At 44.1% G+C, this 22075-nt stretch overlaps 1 protein-coding gene across 3 annotated transcripts in view; it reads left to right on the top strand.

Moving 5' to 3' along the window:
• The window catches only part of grid1b (glutamate receptor, ionotropic, delta 1b), a 463781-nt gene extending 461767 nt beyond the window's left edge, over nt 1–2014 (top strand). For all 3 annotated transcript variants that reach the window (XM_084342508.1, XM_084342507.1, XM_084342509.1), the window contains one exon: nt 492–2014. In XM_084342508.1, the coding sequence (XP_084198634.1) occupies nt 492–983 (492 nt within the window). In that variant the 3' untranslated portion in view covers nt 984–2014. The remainder of the gene's footprint in view (nt 1–491) is intronic.
• The last annotated feature ends 20061 nt before the right edge of the window (nt 2015–22075 follow it).

The raw sequence follows: 22075 nt of genomic DNA, 5'->3' as shown, positions 1-22075 counted from the left end.
AATTCAAGATCCAGATTAAATCCGAACTCGATCATTCCTTCACACATTTTATGAAAACCTTGAGATAAACAAACGAGAATGCAGCCTCGAACAGCTTTACAACAAACTTCCTTCAGTCAGTTTGGCTCCAGGATTGTTTTTCTCCAGACATCAAACCGTTAATATCCACTGGCCAAGTTTGATTTCAAGGTGCACATTCAAATTGGTTTCTGTGGCCTCAGTTCCCACTGGGCTTTTCACAGCAAACGACAAACAGAAACACGATGCTGTCTATCATCCGGCATGCTGATAGCAGTCCATCAGTTCAAAACTAAAGGCCACGTCCAAAAGCGATGACAGATTGAGAATGCATGGAGCACCAGCAGACCTGAATCAGTCTGAGAAACCGGCCCATCGCCAATCTCAGCCTCTGTGTCCCTCCTCCCTCCTCTCCTCCCTCCCCCTGTCTCTCCTCTGTCCTCCTCCACCCCCGCCTCCTCCTCCTCTTATAGGACAAGGAGGTGAATCTGGAACAGGTGCATCGTCGTATGAACAGTCTTTTGGACGAGGACTTGGCCCACAAGCAGATCCCCGGCCCCTCTATCGAGATCTCTGCGCTGGACATCGGCAGCATGCAGCCCAGCCAGGCCTCTCTGGTGCCGGGGCCGGAGCACGTGCGGGACTACCCGCCCTCGGGCCTCGCTGTGACCACCTTCCTCCCAGGGGAGGGGGCGCCGCCTCCGCCTCTACCCCACCCTCACCATGGGGGGACCCTAGGCAGGACGCTACCCCCATCCCAGGGCCCTGGCAGCAACACGTTGCCCCTGCACCACCCGCTCAGCAGCACCAGCCTCAGCGGCAGCATGCAGTGCAAACACCGGGCTCCCAACGGGGGGCTCTTCCGGCAGAGCCCTGGCAAGACACCCATGCCAATGTCCTACCAGGCAGTCTCCGCAGGACCCATACCCGAAGCCATTGATGCCACCCACAGTACATCCATATAGTGATAGGAGGGGGGACGGGCGGTGGGACGGGACCGGGTCAAACTGCATCAACGATCAGTCGCTCTCTGGACTTTGGTCCGGCTTTGGATTTGAGGCGAGTTAGAGGAGAATTATTAAGAAGGAAAAAAACAACATATATGTACAAAGTAAAAAGATTTTGTATCTCACTACCTGTTCAGAAAAGCTGATGTTACAAAAAAAAACAAACAAAAAAAAAAAAGGCGGGGCTGTGGGCGGGTGGCGGGTGTAATTTTTCTCTTGTACATACGTGTAAATACCAAGAGAACGAAGTGAGGTTAAAGTGTATTTTGAATATTCTCAATTTTTGAAGTTGAGTTATAAAAAACAAACAAAACCAGATAAAAAAATATATATATACATTGATGAAAAAGTTATGACTGTTTGAATGGCTTTGTAAATTTTGTTCAATATGAAACAATGACGCGAAATTCATTGTGATTGTTTTCTAAGTGCCGAAATTAAACGATGTCTCTCCACAACTCATCGATGTAAACGACTACCCATGATGCACTGCTGTAGGGACATGTTAGTGTTGGACACCTACTGTTATGCACCTCTGTACCAACCCTATATATATCTTCAGCATCGGACGAAAATGATCACAATTTTTTTTTTTCATTTGTATCGAATATATAATATACGTTGTTTTTTCAAATCAACAGTCTACATTCATTTTCTTACGTTGACTGTAAATGGTGTATCATTCAACAAAGGGGGGAAACAAGTGGATTTTTATCTGGGTCATATTTTACACACAGCTGAGTGGTTTGTTTTTATAGTAGTCTTTTATTTGGCATCAGTACTGTCCAGGTGACGAGTTTCAGTTTGTAAAGAGAGGAAACACAGAAGAAGAAGAAGAAGAGAGGAAGGAGACTGTTGGGCTGCGATCACACCGGCTTCACATTCAAGGGTGATGGATATCAAAACTGGAAATTAATAGCGCAGGTTTACTGGTCCCAGTGTCCGTTTACATCCATTATTCTTTGAATTAAATACATCTTTGTACAATATCAATGTGCTTATTGTGTTCAGATCCAAACAGCTGTGTTTGGCTGGTTCCCTCTCAAAATCAACACTCGGCCCTCAAACATACGCACACACTGAGCAGAAGGTTCTGGTGCCACGAACCAGTTCTGATCCAAGAGGCGATCCAAAAGAGCAACAGAGCTCTGAAGTTACCCTGACGAGCCAGATGGTTTCACACAGAACCACCTGGAACCTTCAGAAACTATTTCAAAAAATTCTCAGCAGGTAGTTGGACGAACCGTCCGCCTGTCAAAGGCTCACTTCAACCAATCAGATCAACAGCAGGAGAAGCTTTGGATTTACCAGCGCAACATAACTTTAGTGAGATACCTTCACACTAACCAGGATCGTCTCTCTGTCAAACAAACACTGAACCAATTATGAAAACCAGAACGGCCCTCGGTAGAGTGCATACCTTAGCCCAGGCCCAACAGTCCTCTTTTGTACTCATTCATAGTTTCCAGCCACTGAAAAATGACTGAATTTTTGCAAATGTGAGGAAAAAAACGTCCTATCTCACAATGTTACAGAAAGTGAGAACAAAGTCCTGGATCTTTATCTGGATCCAAACTAAAAGTTCATGAGATCTATTCTGGACCAAGACACATCCTCCATCCAGGCTTCGTGGAAGTCTGCTCAGTAGTTTTTGTGTAATCCTGCTGACAAACCGAAAGACATAGTTGGAAACACGACCTTCTTGTCGGCGGTAATGAAACGTTGTCAGAGCCTGAAGGAACATTTTAAGGGGTCGGTTGGTGCTCACAGTGAAGTTGTGATTGCACTGCCAAACAAAACGTTTTATGGATGACATGAAACTAAAAGGTCCAAACAACACAACTGTCCACGACAAAGCACATCGACGTGTTGTTTTTCTGCAAAGCTAATCGGACTCTGAAAGCCATTTTACCCACAATCCCCGGGCCATTTCCAGTCCTCGGTTCACATTATGTTGTTACTCGACATCCCTCTTGTTTGTGTTTGGAGGCATCTCGGTGAAAATGGTTCAGTGTCGGTGTGAACGCAGCCTCACAGTCTCCGACCGTCTTTTATTTGTTATATTTAACCTGAAGAAAAAAGTCTTGTAGAAAGATATCAGCTCTATAGATACGTCTTTAATTTTTGATACTAGAGAATTTAATGTGAGACACTTGTATACAGGTTTTTCTCCTGCAAAGCAGAGCAGTTATTTTAATCACAGAGAGAGAGAGAGTGACAGCGAGAGGCCTCATATTCCCACAAGTCATTTCTAATGAGATCCATTATCACCTGCAGGGATGACAGAGGGCGTCATTATCCAAAGTGCAATCAGAGGCTGGAGCTGGTGGAGAGTCTGCAGGTGCCATACCTCAACTGCTTGTAATATAGAGGGGATCTGATTATGTTTGCTCAACACTGGATTGTTTTTCTGGATGGAAGTCTATACGATGAACCTTTAGGAAACATGAAACCACACACTCCACCCGCCGCTCTGCTTTCATAAGTGCAATTAATGTGCTTGATGAGTTTTGACTTGATTTGCCAGACATGTTGAACGCACACGGACGATTCAGAGAGAAGGTTTCCACTCCGAAAAGCTGAGGCAGAGGAAGTGGAGGAACGAAGGGCTTCATTCCTTACAATTATTTTGTAGACGGGACACCGAGTCTTATATTATCCATCAGACAGAAGGTACGTTTAGTGCTCGGTTGACAAAATGGTGAAACCTCACTGAACAGCAGCAGTGCTGACTGACTTTATCCCAAATTACATCTTGAGGGGCCGTCCACACCGAGAACATCAACTACAGAAAAACATGTTCAAAAGACGTCTTTTCAACATGTTGGACGACGTTGAAAAGACGTCCAGCGGAGAGCAGAAAGTTTCTGTGACGTCATTTTATCTTTTCAACTTTCTCTATTGATGTCAAACTGACGTCCTTACATGGCTCGAAAGTAAAGTTTCTGAACTGTATTTTCAGATTTCTTTTCAGCTCCAGTCACAGTCGTGTGAAATTAAAGTTTTTATGACGGCCAAATTGAACTCCATGCAGCGAAAACTACAGGGAGGATTTGAAACCTCGGTAGCCTTTATTTAAAGTATTAATCAGCTTTATTGAAGACAATGTTCTGGTCCTACAGCCTTTGAACATTAGTGGACCTGAGGTTTGGATGGCTGGATGACAGAAACATGCTAAAAGCTGTTGAAACTGAGGTCGAGGCTCCAGGTTTGAATCCTCCCTGTAGCTTTTGATGCATGTAGTAAAATTTGAGCGTCATGAAAACTTGAAGTCAAGACGTATAAAAAACTTTGATTCTGACTCCACTGGACGTCTTTTGGATCCGTTGATTTTGTTGCAGGAGTGATTAAAATGATTTCCATCTGTTATCTACAAGCTGATTGAAGCATTCGGAGACACCTTTTAGACGGTGTCCTCGCTGTAAACACAGGTTCAGTTATTTAAACAATGTATTAAAAGTTCATTCAGCAAATTACAAAATAAAAAACATAATTTTACTTGAGACATTCTGGAGCTGACCAGATCTTTGTTGGTCGTCTCCTTAACGATCGTCAGGATAATCGATGTTGACGCAAGAAATGATGAATAAAATTGGTCAACGAGACATTTTGATTCTTCTAAATTTTAATTGAATTTATTGAAACCGTCTCTTCCGGGTTTATTTTGTAACAGGTCACTAGTATCTATTTGAAACGGATGATAACATCGTTATCGCTCTAGTTGTCGTCGGTGTGGACGGCCTTTAATTCTGAACATCATTGATTCCTTCGGACAACGATGTCAGAGTTGGACACAGAACCAGGATTATATGTTTGGTGACTTTCTTTATGTCTAATGCCAACGGTCGCTTCATCTTAACACTTGGTTAACTCGTGACTTTGTGTTTCGTCACAAACAAGCAGAAAACGTTTTGAAGACGTTACTCCATCATCAGACACGCTCCACCCGACCCTCCACCTCCCTACACGCCGGCTTCACCACTTCCTGCGTTGGCATTGGACGTAAATCACCAGTGGACTTCAGTCAGTTCAGCCTGTCGATTTAAGGACCAACGTACTTTATTTTGGTGCATTCGACCTGTTAGAGGAGGTTTTATGTGTTACCGTGGATACGGACGTTTAACATGTGATCAGTCCCGAGCAGAAATTATCTTGATTTAATTTTTCTCTGTTCAGAAAACCGTGAATATGTTTCATCTCTGCCGCGGTGGGTTACAGAGCTGATGCTGTGTATGAGATCAACCTGCCATGTGTTTCACTGTGTGGAGGAAGAACAGCCGGACTTCAGTTCTGAACGCGTCGGAGGGTCTTTGGACCGGCGGCTCTGACGCGGCTCTCACCTGAACAGACTCTACGTGGATGTTTTCTAACTGTGTCAGTAGTTGCTCTTGTGAACCGACTTGCTTTTTACACTGTGCTCCACAACACAACGGACGGACGGACGGACGGACTGAGAGCGAGGACCCCGAGGTCGCGATTGGTCAGCAGAGAGGAAGTGTGTGTGTGCGTGCGTGTGTGTGCGTATGTGTGTGTGTTGGGGCGGCTTCATGTGTCACCCCCTTTATGTTTAAACTCCAGCGCCGCGTCAGAAGATGAAAACATGAACTGTCATAGCATATAGTCTGTCACAGTACATCTAAGGGAGACCCTTATTTTATTTATGAATATGCTGCTTGGAGTTTCTTAATCTTTAATAAAGAAATATGGTTTACAGATTTGTCTCTGATGATGATTTATTTTACACTTTCGTCACCAGATGTCACTTTAACAGATATTATGATTATAATGTGCTTCATCATTAGTGGGAATGATCCTTTTTGGCGTCACAATTTTCATTTTCACTTGATAAAATCCTGCTGATGTGACTTTTGTTGGAGTCTGAATCAAACAAACATGTTTTCTTACATGTGCAGAGCCGGACGTCGCTGCAGCTCCACAGCACCTCGCTCTAATGCGGACTGTCACGAATTTTAGCTTAATCAAAAAATTGTGATTTGGATGTTGCACTCTGCCGTTTTGCAATTTTGATTATATTTCACTAATGTCAGGAAGTGAATGCCGGTCACAATCCCCCAGAGCCTGAAGAAACGTTTTTTAATGTCTCGTTCAAACCGACCAACAGCCCAGAACTCAAAGATAATCGGTTTATAAGGATGGATTCTTTAGGAAACACAGTTTTTGCCTCTTATGGCACAATTTTAATCCAATCACCACCAAATTTCGTACATACCATATTTAGATGACCCCCAACAAAACTTGTCTGTATTTGGTTATCTAAATGTTGAGGGTGTGGCCTGATGCTATATTATATTATCATCATTTTTATTCTACTAGATAGAAAGAAAAAATCACAAAAACAATATTATTGCATTATCTACAGAAAAACAATCAAATCTATCTTTAACTTTGTTGACTTTATTTTATGTCCCTTTGTTACCCTCAAAGTGTCGGGAGAGACGCTGTCACAGACGCTTTGGGATCGTAGGACGAGTCGGCAGCCATGTTGGGAATGAGACTCAAAAATCAACTTTTCTTACAAATAGGAGCTTTAAGAATCAATTATTGGTTAATGATTAATAATGTATTAAATATGTTGGATGTTTTTTGTTCTCCTCTGACATGATCTACGTTCAATACTATCAGAGTGGGCTTCATCAGGAAACAGATTAAATAAACACCAAGTTACATGATTAATAAAATTAATAACAAATGACAACCGGCAAAACAAACCTCACTACATCGGTGCCACTAAATGGCTAAAATGCAATAATATCAGTTTGTATAGAACTTTTTGAGCTCTTTGTATTCTTAAATGACAAATTACTTGTATTTTAATTAAAAGGTACATTTGATGTATTTGTGCCCATCTCTGATTATCAGTTAATACATTTAATACTAATTAATTGGTTAAAAATCTGTAAATATTACTTTAAAAAAGAGGCTCAAGGCCGAGTGTGTAGTTGTTTCTCACAACAAGTCTGTGGATTATCTTCAGTAACCAGGTCATGATTTCTGGAAAGAGACGTCGCTGTTGAGTTTATTAAACGTACGACGACCACAAGTCGAGTACCAGCTGGTTCCTTTTACTGTAGAGAAGACAGACGTCTCACCAAAACAAACATCTCGAGAGGGTTTATGAGTTGAATGATTCTCCATCTTGTGGCCGTTAGAGGAACTCCAGCTTGAGATGATTCTGTGTGAAAACATACAAGCTGATGTTCTTCATACTTTATTTTCTGCAGTGTGGATTCACATCATTACCTCGGCAGACACAGGAGCACTGCACAACACTGAGCCGCTGGCAGAGCGTCCTGTACGGGGGGAAGACGTTTCTGTAGCACCGACATGAATCCTCTCACAGTTTTCTCTCGCCTTCCCTCTCTGCTGCTTCCTGCCATCAGTGCGCCTGGCACAAAACATCCTCTGCTCTGTCAATTAGGGGGGGGAAGATTTAGTCTGACGCACCGGGAGGAGGATTTAAACTGACACACCGGGACGTGCAGGATGTCAGCTGTCCTCTGGCTTTAAACTCAGCTGCTCCATGTTTGGCTGTCGCCGCTCTGACTGCCTGGATAGAGAAGCCGGGCTGGACGGCCGACTTGACTAAATGGTTACATGGCCGCCTGGTTTGCAGAGATACCGACATGAGAGAATATCTGATTGGTTCACTGGCACGGCGCCTGGTTGGCGAAGTGGTTCACTGAGTGGTCGGACAAATGAGCGACTGGCTGCTACACAAAGTGACGGCTGACACCAGAACTGAGAGATGTGTTTGGATGAAGTCCGGATTTCACCAAGTGACAGATGGATGGATGATGGATGGACACCAGATCATCGAGGACGGAAAACAAGCTTCTGTTTCTCATCGTCGATGACACTTTCTGTTACCTGGTGGCAAATCCCGTCTAAAATATACACAGACTATCTTCTTTCCTCGCGCTCGTCGTGTTTCAGAGCCCTCAGAGCCGTTAGTAGTTTGGACGACACATTCCTCCTCCTCCCTGCTGCTGAGTTGTGCCTTCTGGATAAAACACCTCATTACTCACTTTACCTCCAGCAGCTGGAAGAAATAAAAGCCGATATGAATGTGAGGGTCCAGTTGTGCCGGGCAGTTATGGGCCATTACACGGTTACAGGCTGGGCCGCCGTCACGCGGGGAGACGGGTCAGCGTCTGTAAATCAAACGACGGACGGCGTGAAGCCGAGGGGTTATTTTAACGTCCCGGAGCTGTGCGCATGAAATACCGAGCAGGGCGACTCTGGAGGCATCGGGCATGAAATGGGAGCCAGCCTGTCGTCATAAATATGCAGATTCACTGAAAGTGCTGCAGAGTCCTGCCTGCAATGCACTTACTGACGCCATGAAGCACAGCTCAAAGCCCTGACATATTCTCTGTTAGCCTCTCATGTTATCAGCACATCTGAGCCACAGAGCTTCAGTCTGTCTGCACGATAAACAGAAGGAGGTTTAACAGCACCGACTGGACTCGTCTGTCCGTCTGCGTCCAACAATACTCTGCCTGCTAGAAACAAACCGGTCGCCTCAATTAAATGTTGGCAGTTTATGTTTCTGCAAACCACGCATACGTTTAAATCTGTACGAGTCATCACGTTCATATTACAGTCGATCAGGCTGCTGACCGGCCGGCCACAGCTCGACTCTGTGGGATTTACAGCCGTACAGACCCGACAGTTTCTCACAGGAAGGTGAACGATCTCCAGATGTTTGTCATCACAAAAACGTAATGAACTTTTACAATTAACACATTAAAAGACGCGGTCGCACCAAATGTAAACTTTGGTGTTTAATTTCATTGAACGTTTCTTTTTTTCCACTTCTTACAAAATGAACCAAAACAACGAAGGGAAAGAACTTGGGTCAATAATAAAGACATTACATTTAATCTTTTAAAACTAAAAACAAAATCAGGTTTGAATTTGAATCAAACACTAATAATAAGCTTGTTTACTTGTTTACAACGCTGATCCATACCGTAAACTGATGATAAATTTGACGGCAAAAACAACACTGAATGGAAACGCTGTGGATCCTTCAGGGGAAGGTCGACCATCTCCAGATGGTTTTGCGGCAGCCCAACAGGTACGTTAAGCCAAACAGTGACGTGTGTTTAACCCTGACCAGGTGGTTTTTGTGCCTCAACCTCAGCAGAGCAAACACAGCACTGAAACCACAGGATGTTTTTTACAGGACGCTGGGACATTAGTCGTGTTTGTGGCAACAAAAGCAGATATTTTAACAAGTTGTCGAGACATATTCCCGATGTGTTAGTGGTGACAAAACAGAGTTTTTGGCAACAAAACCGACCATCTTTGATGAGACATCGAGACACTCTTCAGCCACGTTTGGCAACAAAAGTGAGAAGTCGATATAAACGGATGTTATGGACGACACGTCAGGACATTTTCCAGCTGTTTATGTGGCAACAAGAGGAAACTTTTGAGGAAACATTGGGACAATTGTCAGCTGAGTTTGTGGCGATAAAACCAAAATAGGATTTTCTTCTGAACCTTACCAGGTGGGTTTTGCACCTCAACCTAAGAAAAGCATGAGCACAGTGTTGTCACAACATAACAATGAAAACTGGACCTACAGAAAGTCTTCTGGCTGCTAGAAAAGTGATTTCCAAATCGTGTGCCATTGTCTACTGAGGTGGCAGGAAAGAAAAAAAGGTATAATAATTTATCTTTCAGTAAATATCTGATGAGAATCTTAAAAAAACAAATTCAGGAGAAAAAAATGTTTGTGCTCACGTTTCATCAGTATCAGTCGGCAGCTCGTCTTGTTTAACGACGTTCTTGACCTTCTGATGCAGCTGTGACCCAAATTTAATAATAATACAATTTCTGAAAATATAATGAAGAACATGAATAAACATCCTATAAATGCACAAGTATGAATAAATGTGAATGTTCTGATCCGATACTTCCATCTACAGAGTGGCTACGTGTTACCAGGCAACCGCCGTGTATTGCTTTGATAATTACACTAATTAGTCCTTATATTTATAGGTTATCATCATCAGAGACATATTCGCGTCCTCACAGCTCTTCGAGCTGCTTGGTTTGATGACTGACGGTGTCGTTAGAGGAACACACACACACACACACACACACACACACACACACACGGGGATTTCCAACAGGGAAGAAGTGATTTTATATTTTCGCCGCCTCCGTCTCCGCCTCTTCATTCTGCTCCTGTTTTTCTGCCTCTGTCCACAGCTGAACGTCTCTTCTGTCTATTTTCGAGCGTCTACATCTCCCATCATCCTCCTCTTTCTCTTTCTGATCCGACACGCGGTTCACACAGAGGTTGGCCAGAAAAAGCTCAGGAAATGGTGCAGGAGGAAGAAGAAGCAGCTCACCGTGGTTCTGTTCATTAAAGACGGACACGCATTGCATTTCTGTTCTGGTTCGGTTCGTGTTTGTGCCGACGTCCAAACGCATCGAGAGCAGTTTACCTGAAGTTACACAGAGTGACCCTCTGATTGGACAGTTTGGGTGATGATGAAGAGTTGAAACCTCGGGTCTTGGCGTTCGTATGCAACTTGACGTTCAACCAAACACTGCTGCAGACCAAAGGCACCAGAACCCCTGATGGACGTGCATCACCACGCCACAAAACAGCTCAGGAACGATCCGAGGAACGGGACAAACAGCTCAGGGCATCGACCTGACCTCCAGATTCTCCAGATCCCAATCCAAATGAAGGTGGCCCCGCCTCATGGTCCTGGTTCCATGCCTCGACTGGTTCTGGTTCTTTGAACCGCCTTGTGTTTGAATGGTGGCGTGTCAATCGACGGGATAAGTTCTGGCTGTTTGTGGCAACAAAACCGACTATTTTTTATTAAAAGTTTACAAAAAACAGATGTTACGGACGACACGTCAGGATGTTTTCCAGCCTCAACAAGAGGAAATGTTTGAGGAGACGTCAGGATCATTTTCAGCTGCGTTTGTGGCGACAAAACCGAACCAAACCAGCACATGACCTTTTCTGACCCTAACCAAGTGGTTTTTATACCTAAACCTGACCAGAGCATGAGCACAGTGTTGTCAACACTGAAAACGAACCCAAAGAAAGTCTTCTAGCAATTGTGTTGCTAGAAAAGAGATTTCCAACACGCGTGCCTCACCTCAATGGGTCAGCACCAAGTCCGAGCCGCACTGGGCCTCATGGGTCAGACTTGTTCCAGCACATCCCAAAGAGGATCGAGCAAATTTGGACCGTTAACTATTAGACTAAGTGGATTTATTGTTTTCAGGTATTTAAAAGAATATTAGATTAGATTTAGGTGATAAAAATACTCTGTTAGGTTTTAGAGACGATCTGGATTTAATCAATAAATCAGCGTTTCTTTTGGTTTCACAGCGTAAAACCATCTGTGTCTGATGTTACAAGTGATGAGACACTGAAGGTGATCGGACGAGAAGCACATCTGGCTCACAGCACTCGTAAACGCCGCCCTCGGATGAAACGCCATGTTTTGAGGTTTTCCCACCACGTAGCATCCACCCAGCAGAAAGTTGCACTGCAGTGAGATGATCGCTGTTTATTCACTTCACCTGTGTGTGGTTTGATGTTGTCTGAAAACATCCATATATTCACACACTGAGATGATCAGCTGATTGATTTCCATCACGAATCAGAAATTTGACTGAAAGCGTTGAAATGAAGCACCAATGCTCTTTGTCTGAATCACCGCTTGTCGTTTCTTCATCGCTTCAACATTCGTTTTATTTCCTGTTTGGTTCCTAAAATGCTCCTCTGTTTGAATATCTCACCTTCCTTCCAACGTTTCTTCTCTCAGTCTGTCCTGGTTCTGTTCTGTCATTACACAACGAACACTCGGTCCAGAACCATTTGTAGCTGCCAAACCTCGCTGCAGCCCGATCTGAGCCGTTTACCACCTGGATGTTCTCCTAAATCCCATTCTTCAGACGGATTACACCTTCCAATCCGAGGAAACCACCTCCAACCGAACAAATCCCCAGGAGACATTCAACGCTGATGCAACGGTGCCTCTCACTCGTACACCAGTGTTGGCGCTGCACAACACCGCCAGGGGAACAGAAAGCTCGAACAACACCATGAAAAACATGTGAAGCAACCTATTTTTTTGCTGCATCCGGCAGAGCCGTCTGCAGTGTTTATGTTTCAGCTCAGATAAAAGGCCCAAAAGATGAATTGAAGAGTTTCGTTGTAAAGAATAAAAAGATTATTGCTGACAGGCAATTTAAATTGTTCACCTCAGAATCTGTCAGATACAGAAAACGAATGGCTCCCTCTTGTGATTTAACAACTGCAGCCATCACTTGGCTCGTCTGGACGGTGAGAACTTGATCATTAACAAAAACTGTGAATGTGATACGTCCTGATTTCACTATGTGGCTTCGTGTGATGATGACAGAAGCTAAAAATGCCGCCAATCTTAAGTCTGACTCACATTATGATGTAATCTCATCCAGCCGTGAAAGACAACACACCTCAAAGGTTTGACAGAACTACAGGAAGACCAGAGACGACCGAGGAGTCCATGAAGGAGGACGAACCAAATACTGACATCAGAGGTTCAACTTTTCACTCAAAACTGACACGAGTGTAAAGCTGCGATTTTAGGCTGGTTTCAAACATCACATCCTTAAACCAAGACTACACATATGACCAGTGGAAAGCAGAGGTGAGAAGTACAAATTTTAGTAATTTCTCGTATCTGCAGAGAGTTTCTTATTTTCTTACTTTTTTATTCTGCCTTTAACTTCTACTTTTACCGGAGTCTGTTTTTACACAAGTATCTGAACGTCTCCTGGAGGACAGACTGTGGACCGTTGACTCCTCTGTGGATCGTTCAACTTGTCTCGGTCTCGTTTTAGATGGTCTTGACTTCAACACTGCTTTGTTGCTCTTTATCACTTCCCCTGACTTACTCCTTTGCTGCCGTAATAATAACTACGCCCACCAGAGGTCGCCACCAAACAAATACCATAATACATCTACACTTGTGGTTCAGATGAGGACGAGCCGTATGAACACGAGTTGACTTGGCAGAGCTGCTAAAAGGTTCGATTCTGACCCAGAAAGAAGCGTCTGTGATATTTAAATGTCGGTCCTGTGTTGCAGAGTCGGAGTGGGAGTCTGTTTGAGGTTATCGGGCGGGCAGACGTCAGGTTGAATCAGGCCCTCCACACCTCCAGCAGCCTCATCAAACTCCTTCTCACCCCCACGAAAGGTGACTCACACTCCACCGTCAGGCCTCATCCTCCACTGTAGGCTGGAAACCTTCACATCACCTCCGAATCTTCCTCCTGCTCGTCTTCCTAATGTGTTTTCATCACACTCAACATATGTCTGCAGTGCTCTCACTAGCAGCCTGTCAGCTCAGCGTGTCCGCACTCCAGTGAAACGTTACATTTAACCGGTGCTGAGGCTTTCACGGGCTGGACCGACGCTCCTACAGAGCAGCTCAGTGATGACGAGGTAATCTGAGGTTTGAGTCATTACAGACGGATTAACTCTGATGTAGAGAACATGTTGGACAGGTTCATCAGGTAATTATGAGGAAAACTAAATGATCACGAGGGAAGAACTAATTTGCTTCATCTTCTCGCTGTACTCGTCAATCTGAATTATTTTCTTGAATAATCGATTGTTTGGTCTAAACAACGTCAATAAAGAGTGAAAAACTTCCATCAAAACTTCCCAAAAATCCAACATGACAATAAAACTCAACAACATTTAGTTTCCGATGACATAAAGCAAAGAAAAGCAGGTGACTGTTATTAGCATGACCGTGACCGTGACCGACACCATCCTGCCGCCCCAAACACTCACTGAAGAGCCCAACTGATGACTGAATATACATTTTTGAGTCAACAGCTCCTTTAAGTGCTTCAGGGTGTACACAGTACAACATGCACTCAAGGAAATTTCATGCACAGCTCCTGATTGGCCCGTTACTTTGACAGGAAGTGCGGCATCATCCTGATGATGAACATACATCACTGAACAAACTGCTGCGTCTCCACACGCTGCAGCCACGATGATCGCTGACCCAACAAACATCACGTCCTCCTCTTTGTTCCTAACGTTCACACTTTCCACAGGTGTCTCCGCTTTTCTTCCACATGAAAAGCAGCGACTCTCCTCATCCGCCTTTGTAATTTTCTGTTTTCTCTCCGCCACGAGGCTTTTGCACACACGCAAAGACAGAAACTCAAACAGCAAGTGAGTCATCGCTCTTATTTTCCAGCTTTGTCTCATGCCGTCTCTGCGCCACTTTTCCACATGAAAAGAGCTGAACTCTGACGCTGGGAGGTCGCTCGCTGCCGTTTTTCTTTCCATTCCCTACAACCCATTTTTCATCCCCTATATGGTTAAACCCTCCACACATCCATCTTTCTCTAACGCTAACAGATTTTCCTTAAAAACACATCAACAGACACGACCTTTGGCTTCGTCGAGTCTCCATCCATTAATCTCTCTCGTCATTAATGCTTCTTCTCTCCATCAGCTTCAAACGCAGCTCTCCTCTCAGTCACTCACATAAAAACTCCTTCGTTCTCGGGCTGAGCCGTCGTGTAACGACTCTTACAGGTAGTTGCATGGCAACAGAGTGGAGCACCGCTGTTAGTATGAGCGAGTGGGATCAGCCTGTTAGAGACTCGGAGGGCTGGACCGCAGCATGAGAAACATCACCTGGTGGTCGGGAGTCGATCCTGCGGCGCCTCGAGGCCTCTGATGGATTTTGGGTAACAACAGGTGGCAATAAAACACAGATGTGGGCTCAGTTCTCACAGACGCCGAGGTGTTTCTCAAGTAGCTCAAGGTTTCAACATATTGATTTAAATAGTTATCATCTCAGGTCTCAGTAGAAACACCAAAACCAACTATGAGGTCTTATATTTAGGTCTCAAAGGGCCCAGCGCTCCGACGCTCTGGTGACGTCACCGTGGCTCTTTTTCTGTCTCCTGGCCTCAGTTACAATATTCACTGTATTTTTGTCTCCTATGGATGATGTCATCACCCACATCCTCCTCGCTCTGATGTCCCGATGTCAAATAAAAAACAAACAGATCGTAAACAACAAAGGATCAGTGTCCATTATACAACGGCGGTTGTCAAGATATTGTTGTCATAGAGACAAGACGCATGTGCAGCGTTTTTGTTTCCTCTCAGAGCACAAACACTTCATCTCAGAGCTCCTGAGTGCACATTCAACACTTCTCTGCCTGAGTCAATAGTGCATTATTAGGGACTACTTTCAGCGGCGCATGAATCCACGTTTGGTGTTCTTGTGAGTTATTGTGGCAGCAGGAGGGCGTGTGTGGGCAACAGTGTGGCCCATTGATGTGCTTTTAATTGTAACAATACAATAAAACTTTGAAAGTTAATTTCTTATACAAACATTTAAAAATACTTGACGCTCTTCTATGTGAACACGTGCGCCTGAGTCATGTCAGATAGATCAATAATGAGGGTCGTTTAAAGTTGTGTTAACTCACAGCTCGACGATTTATTCGCCCTTCACAGCCCGATCACTTTACTGTGCATTAACGAAAGCTCACAAAACAACGGCACACACCTCTGAGTGAAGTCAGCGATCAGCAGAGACTCTGGTTCTGGTTCTTTATTGATTAATCCACTTTTTAATCCCACAAATTAGAAAGTAATCTCTGAGCTCTTCTCCCGTCACTCCTAGCAACTCAGATCATGATAAGTTTTCTGTTTCTTCTGCAACAAAGCCATCTTTGTCCAATCATAAATCAGCCGTGAAACCACCAAACATCATGAGTTTCAATGAGTTTATAAAACAAAATAAAAATGTTATTTATCTATGAAAACAGATTTTTAAAAACTCAGGTTGTCAGAATGAACCCACACTCAGCTTTGAAGAAAAACTGCTAGCAGCTCAACACACTTATATAATGTACATTTCATATAGCAAACGTCATGTGGTTTCTGTAAGACTCACCACGATAATGATAGTTTTTAGATATACAACAGAGCAAAGTGGCTCACAGCTCTGCAGCGGCACCATCATGGAAAAACATCTATTATCTGTGACCACACGGAGACTCATCACAGGCTCTATTCTTGGAGAAAAAAGTGCCACTTGCTGAGTGTGAGTGCCGAGATTCATCGGTGTCAGTCATTTGCAAGTGAAAAGGTGATGTAACAAGGGGGATAATGGCCGGCTGAGAGGGGAGGAGGGGCGACGAGAGCCGCCATGATGAACCATATAATTAGCCTCTCACCCCGTGTGTGTGTGTGTGTGTGTGTGTGTGTGTGTGTGTGTGTGTGTGTGTGTGTGTGTGTAGGAAGCTGCTTCAGTGTGCTAGCTGCTGTTTTAAGTCTTTACTTCTGTTCATTGGTGTCACACGTGTTGGGCTCCAACTGACAATTAACTGATAACTGATAATTAAGATTTATTGTTGAGTCTTTAAAATCACGATCACGAGACCAAAGTTACAAATTCAAACGACTTCTTCTGTCCAACAAACAGTCCGAAACACAGTCTTTGTTTATTGTCATAGATGATAATCACTCACACACACAAAGACGTGTTTTTTTTGCTTGTGAACTTAAAAAAACTATAAATTGTTTATCTAGATCGTTGCAGATTAATCTTCTTTGAACGACTAATAGATGAATCAAGCAGTTGTTGCAGCTCTTAACACGTCTCAAGTGAAGTCACAGGAGTCAGTAGAGCCAGTTAAAAATAAAAAGAACAGAAATACAGCAAAAACAAACAAAACAAATAAATATGATGAGCAACATTCATCCATAAATTACATCAAAGCTTCAATGTTTGTAAGCGTGACACCGCTGGATGATTTTCAGGAGATCTCGGGACAATTTCCAGCCGCGTTTGTGTTGACGAAACTAGTTGTGGCAACATCTTTCTGTCTTTTCAGATCTTTTTCGATGAGACGTTGAGAGATTTTGCAGCCATGTTTCCGGCAACAAAACAGGATGTTTTTGAGAAAATGTCCCGACTTTTTTCAGCCGTGTCCGTGGCAACAAGAGGACATTATTGAGGAGATGCCAGGACAATTTTCATTTTTGTGCAACATTAAAACACTTTTGTGCCATTTCTGTGGCAACTTAAGTTTGTTTTTGATGAGAAGTGTGGACATTTTTCATCCGAATTTGTGGCAACAAACAGGACATTACTGACAGGACGTCCTGACATTTTCCCAGTCATGTTTATGGCAGCAAGAGGACGTTTTGAGAAAGAGGTGTATGAACATGGCATGTTGCTGGGAAAACAAAGAAACAAAATAAAGTCAGACCATCAAGTTCATTTTGTTCCGAGTTAGTTAAACCTTCTGTTTTAGTTCGAACATTATCAGCAGACGTTCACTTGTGGCCAGAAGGACACTGCTCAGCCTCAGCTACATATTCTTACTTTAATAAATGGGCTTGAGCAGGATGAGTGCAGTTAATGAGAGTCGTGCTCCTCGCTAACTGCACTCATTGTTCTGGAAAGTATTTTATGCAGAGGAAATTTACAGCAGGTTGTCCAACCTCCAGCCTGGACACAGATCTTCACTGGAGCAGCTCAGTGCTCCGGCTTCAACGCAGCTTTTTATCTCTGGACATACAGGCTGTGTTGTGTAAAAATCCTTTCTGAATAAAGTGCACCGAGCTGATGGAGTTCAGTAACCGGGCTGCAGAGCTCAGAGTACACCTTAAAATACAGGGTGTGTGTTTATTATTACCTGTGGAGGAACTACACATCTGTACCGTCTTTAACTTCCTGGACTTGAAGCTCGTCTATGTGACGTTTACTAAACTTCATTCCTGCTCAGCTCCATCTCCTCCATGAAGGTCCGGTGCGACGTCCATTTTACTGCTGGTGGCACACCAAACCATCCAAACCTCCATCTGACGCTCCATTGTTTTCCCTGTCACTCATGAATAAGACCCTGAGATACTCAAACTCCTCCTCTTGGGTTACATAAGTAACGTTAAATGAACTTTTGAATGTTGAACGCTGAGTGAACACAATCGTTGCAAGAAGTGGGCTTCTGTGTGAGACGTGATGAATGTTACCAATAACAGCGATGTCCCAGACTCCTTTACAAATCGAGTGATTTTAAGAGTTGTTGCATCGTGAAGAGAAACTTAATCAACTTTGTGAAACGGCTACGGCAAAGTTTAACTCCATGGTGCCTTCTTGTAAATTCGGCATTAAGTATAAAAACTTTAAGATGTTTCTTTCCATTTTAAATCGTAGTTTCTTCGCAGCATCGCTGTAAAATCTGTTACTTCTTCGTTGATCTCCCTTAAAAAACAAACTCAATTTTGAAACTTGTTGAGTGAGGAGAAATTTTAAACGCTGTAAAACGTGTCTACAACACGTTCTTGACTATTTGGCCTTAATGTTCATTCGGCAAACGTTACACATGATGCCATTTTTTCTTTGTGTAAAAAACATCAGTTTGTTCTGATGATGTCGGTGTAGCATTATATTTTCATATAGTGGGGCGCGACGCGTTTAATGTCAGCCATTGTATGTGCTATCATCTTATTTATCTATTTACGTCCTGACGTTGGTTAGGGTTACTTATCATAGAGACCACCACAAAGCTCATATTATGACTCGAACCTTGATAACATCTGTGTATGACGACCTGGGCTTCCAGATGACTGAGGGTAAACAATCGTGTATATTTTAGATATTTATGAAATGTATGTCTCCTGTTATTTTGGATGAAATGCTGCAATAAAATGCATCTGGTCGTTTGCTGCCTCTTGAATTTCTCAGCGTACAATGAGCGAGGAGATCGCTGCCCCCCGGTGGCAGATGTCATAACCCTCCGTGCCCCCTGGAGGCTCCGTGTGACACCTGACATTTGTTTTCGACGGGGGGAAGGCTTTGGCGTTTACCCCGGGAGCAGTCGCCAAATGACGTGAGCTGACTTCATGAGCGCCGACCGGGCTTATCGTGACGCGGTGCCAGTCGCCACGGAGACGCTGACGACCTTGAGAAGTAATTTGGTGGATCAATATTTGCTGGGAGAGGCAGGAGAAGCTGGAAGGAGAGGAGCGAGTGACTAAGGAGAGGCAGCACAAGGGAAGGCAGTGTGACAATTAAAGGGATGAAGGTGTGTGTGTGTGTGTGTGTGTGTGTGTGTGTGTGTGTGTGTGTGTGTGTGTAGGATGGCAGTAGAGGTATGTGAAGGTGTAGCGTGAGCCACAGAGAGGAGAGAAAAAAACCTCGTCAGCAGCTCAAACTGAGACAACAGTGAACCCCCTCGGCACTAATGAGCTTATTTAAACACCCGGGTCCTTCATCAGACATCAAACACACAGAATATGTAAACAAACAAATAAAACTTTATCCAATCAGCTGGCAGAAACGTGTCGACAGCATCAGAAGAAGAATCTTGTGTTTCGTGTCACATTTCGGTGAATCAGAGCCTGAAAGTGAGAATCAAATCTGAATTAAATCCAGATGAGATTTAACGCGACGTCCTCTTGAATTCACATCGTTTCATTTAAAAGACAGAAACACAAACTGAACATAAATGAACCGAAGCTGGAGGGCGATGACTTCTGTCTCTCCTCTCAGGACTCTGTATGCAAACTAGCAACATAATCAGCTCCTCTCTCATTTTTAGGCTCCAGATTTGCATTTTCAGGTTGCAAATTAATTTAATTATATTTGGAAGTTGTGTTGTGAACTGAACAAGTAAAGAATAAACGATGAGAAGTCCTCGCCTGACTCCTCGGGAGGTGAACCGAGTGAGAGGAAGCGTTTCTCTCTGATGAATCTGCTGCTCGGAGGCGGCAGGACTGAATCAGAAGAGAGGATGTGTCCTGTTACCTGCAGCGTCGCTCACGTCCTCTCCGGCTGCATCTCCTCCTCTTTGATATGATTTTCTGGTTTGATCCGTGTCAGAAGGATTGAACTGAAGTGTGGACGGAGGCTGAAGGGGAAGGACGGATCAGATTTCACCAGTGATACATCGTGTGTGGATGTTCGGTCAGGTGGAGTCGGCGCTTCTTCTTCTACTGTTTCAAGCACACGTCACATCTCCTCCCCTCACAGCTAACCTGATCGCCTCTCCACTCCGTCCACATCTCACTTCCTTGTTCTCGTTTGACTTTGAGGGGAGAATCAACCCGACAGCGTCGCCTCCTCCTCATCCGGCTCCATCCATCGCTCTCTTCCTCCTCTCTCGACCTTCTAGCAGCGAGTCATCTCCACGCTGACAGCTCCTCCATGTTTCTCCTCCTCCGTTGCCCCGTTTAACCGTCACTCCTCATCCCGCCTCAGTGGCCTCCCCGCCAGCCTCCATCTGTCTCTCCTCCTTTGGAGATTTGGCTGAGAGGTTGTCTTCACCTCCACACCGCTGCTCTCATCGCTGTTTTGAACCCTCATACACCTGAGACATGCGAGGACATCATATCATTTTTGAAACACATAGATCGTCTCATACTGGTAATGTTTACCTACAGAGAGGTATTGAAATGTGCTGTTGTGTTGAAGCGTCCTCAGGGAACACACAAACCTCCTGGTGACATATTTGGATGCTTGACTTCAGAAAAATACCAAAACAGGAAGTGAATGGGATAAAAATACTTAAGTATATTTAAGTATAAAAGGAAAAGCAACCCGATCAGCAGAATGAATGTTAGCTCGTTACGTAGGTTGAGTTTTCTTTTTGTCTCTCGTCACAACACTGTGCTCGTGCTCTGGTTAGATTTAGGCACAAACAACACTTGGCGAGTGTTCGTAAACATCATATTTTGGATCAAAATACCTGTTTTTCTCAGCACGATCAACACTGGAGATGTCTGCAGCTCTCCTTAAAAAAAACACCCACTTTTGTCGCCACTGTAACGATGGAAATGACCACAGGTACAAATATCCAGTGGGGCCTCGGGCCGCGGTCGCCTGTCTGGCTGTAGTAAATCTCTCATTTTGGTCTGCAAATAACTACACAAACGACTCTGAATGAACAAATTCACAGAACAGAAGAATCGCTCAGAACAAAAAACTGAAATTAAACAACAGCCAACGTTGCCAAAATTGCTTTAAACGCTTGAACGATTATTGAAATAGTCGCCAGTTATTTTTGGCCCACTCATCAATGAATTCACTATTTTTCTCATCTGATTGTTTTCTGTTCTATTTATTTTGTACTAAAAAACAGCAACATGAGGGAAAGTGTGAGGCGTTCAGGGCCAGTGTTATCTGACAGCATCAGCACTGGACCGTCCACATGACGTCTCACCACCATCACTCCTCTCCTGAGCTCGCTGCCGATTGTTCGTTTCCACTTTTACTCCTCGCTGCCTCCAAACATGAATGAAACGACCTGACGGTGCAGGACCGACTATCTGAGCTTCAGAAAGCCTGACAGAAGCAGGAGAGGAGAGCAGCTTGTGTAACCGAATCACGACCTCTTGTTCTCCGTCAGCGGCCGACTTTCACCTCTCAGCTGGAGGCTAACGAGACTGCGTCACCTCGTCACCTGTGTCGCCTTCGCTCGTCTCTTTTCCACCTCTCTCCCCTGACCTCCTCGCAGCCGGCTAATTATAGGTCACCCCGTTCGTCTTCCATCTTGTGGTCTCTCCTTTCAGTCCTCGTCCTCCATCTCTTCCCTCTGCTCCTCAGTCTCCTTCCTCCTCGTGGCCTGACGTGAACTCGTCTCTGCAGGCGAAAGTGGATGCCGTCACCTCGTGTCCTCTTCTTTTGTCAGAGACTGGGAGGCCACAGGAGTGTGATGAGTTTAAGGACAAACACTGTAAAGCTTTTACAGCTCAGTGCTGCGGTTTTATTCTCTGTCCAAACCGGGAACAAACAAGGAAACAAATAATTCACTGCAACGACCATCAGAACCTAAAAACCTGCTCTTATTGTTGTGAGAGGACGTCTGTGCGACACAGTGTTCGAGTTTTTACACTCTCTCATTTTACTTTATCTTTACTTTATATCTTTTAAATACGTGATTTAGTTTTTTGTTCGACTTTTAAAGTCACGATTCAATTCAACTCTCGATTTAAACGTTTTCTTTCA

The sequence above is a fragment of the Pagrus pagrus genome (genome assembly GCF_965226575.1).
Source record: "Pagrus pagrus genome assembly, chromosome: 21".
Classification (NCBI taxonomy): Eukaryota; Metazoa; Chordata; class Actinopteri; order Spariformes; family Sparidae; genus Pagrus; species Pagrus pagrus.
The sequence above is the reverse complement of the archived record's forward strand: the minus strand, read 5'-3'. Positions and strand labels throughout refer to the sequence as shown.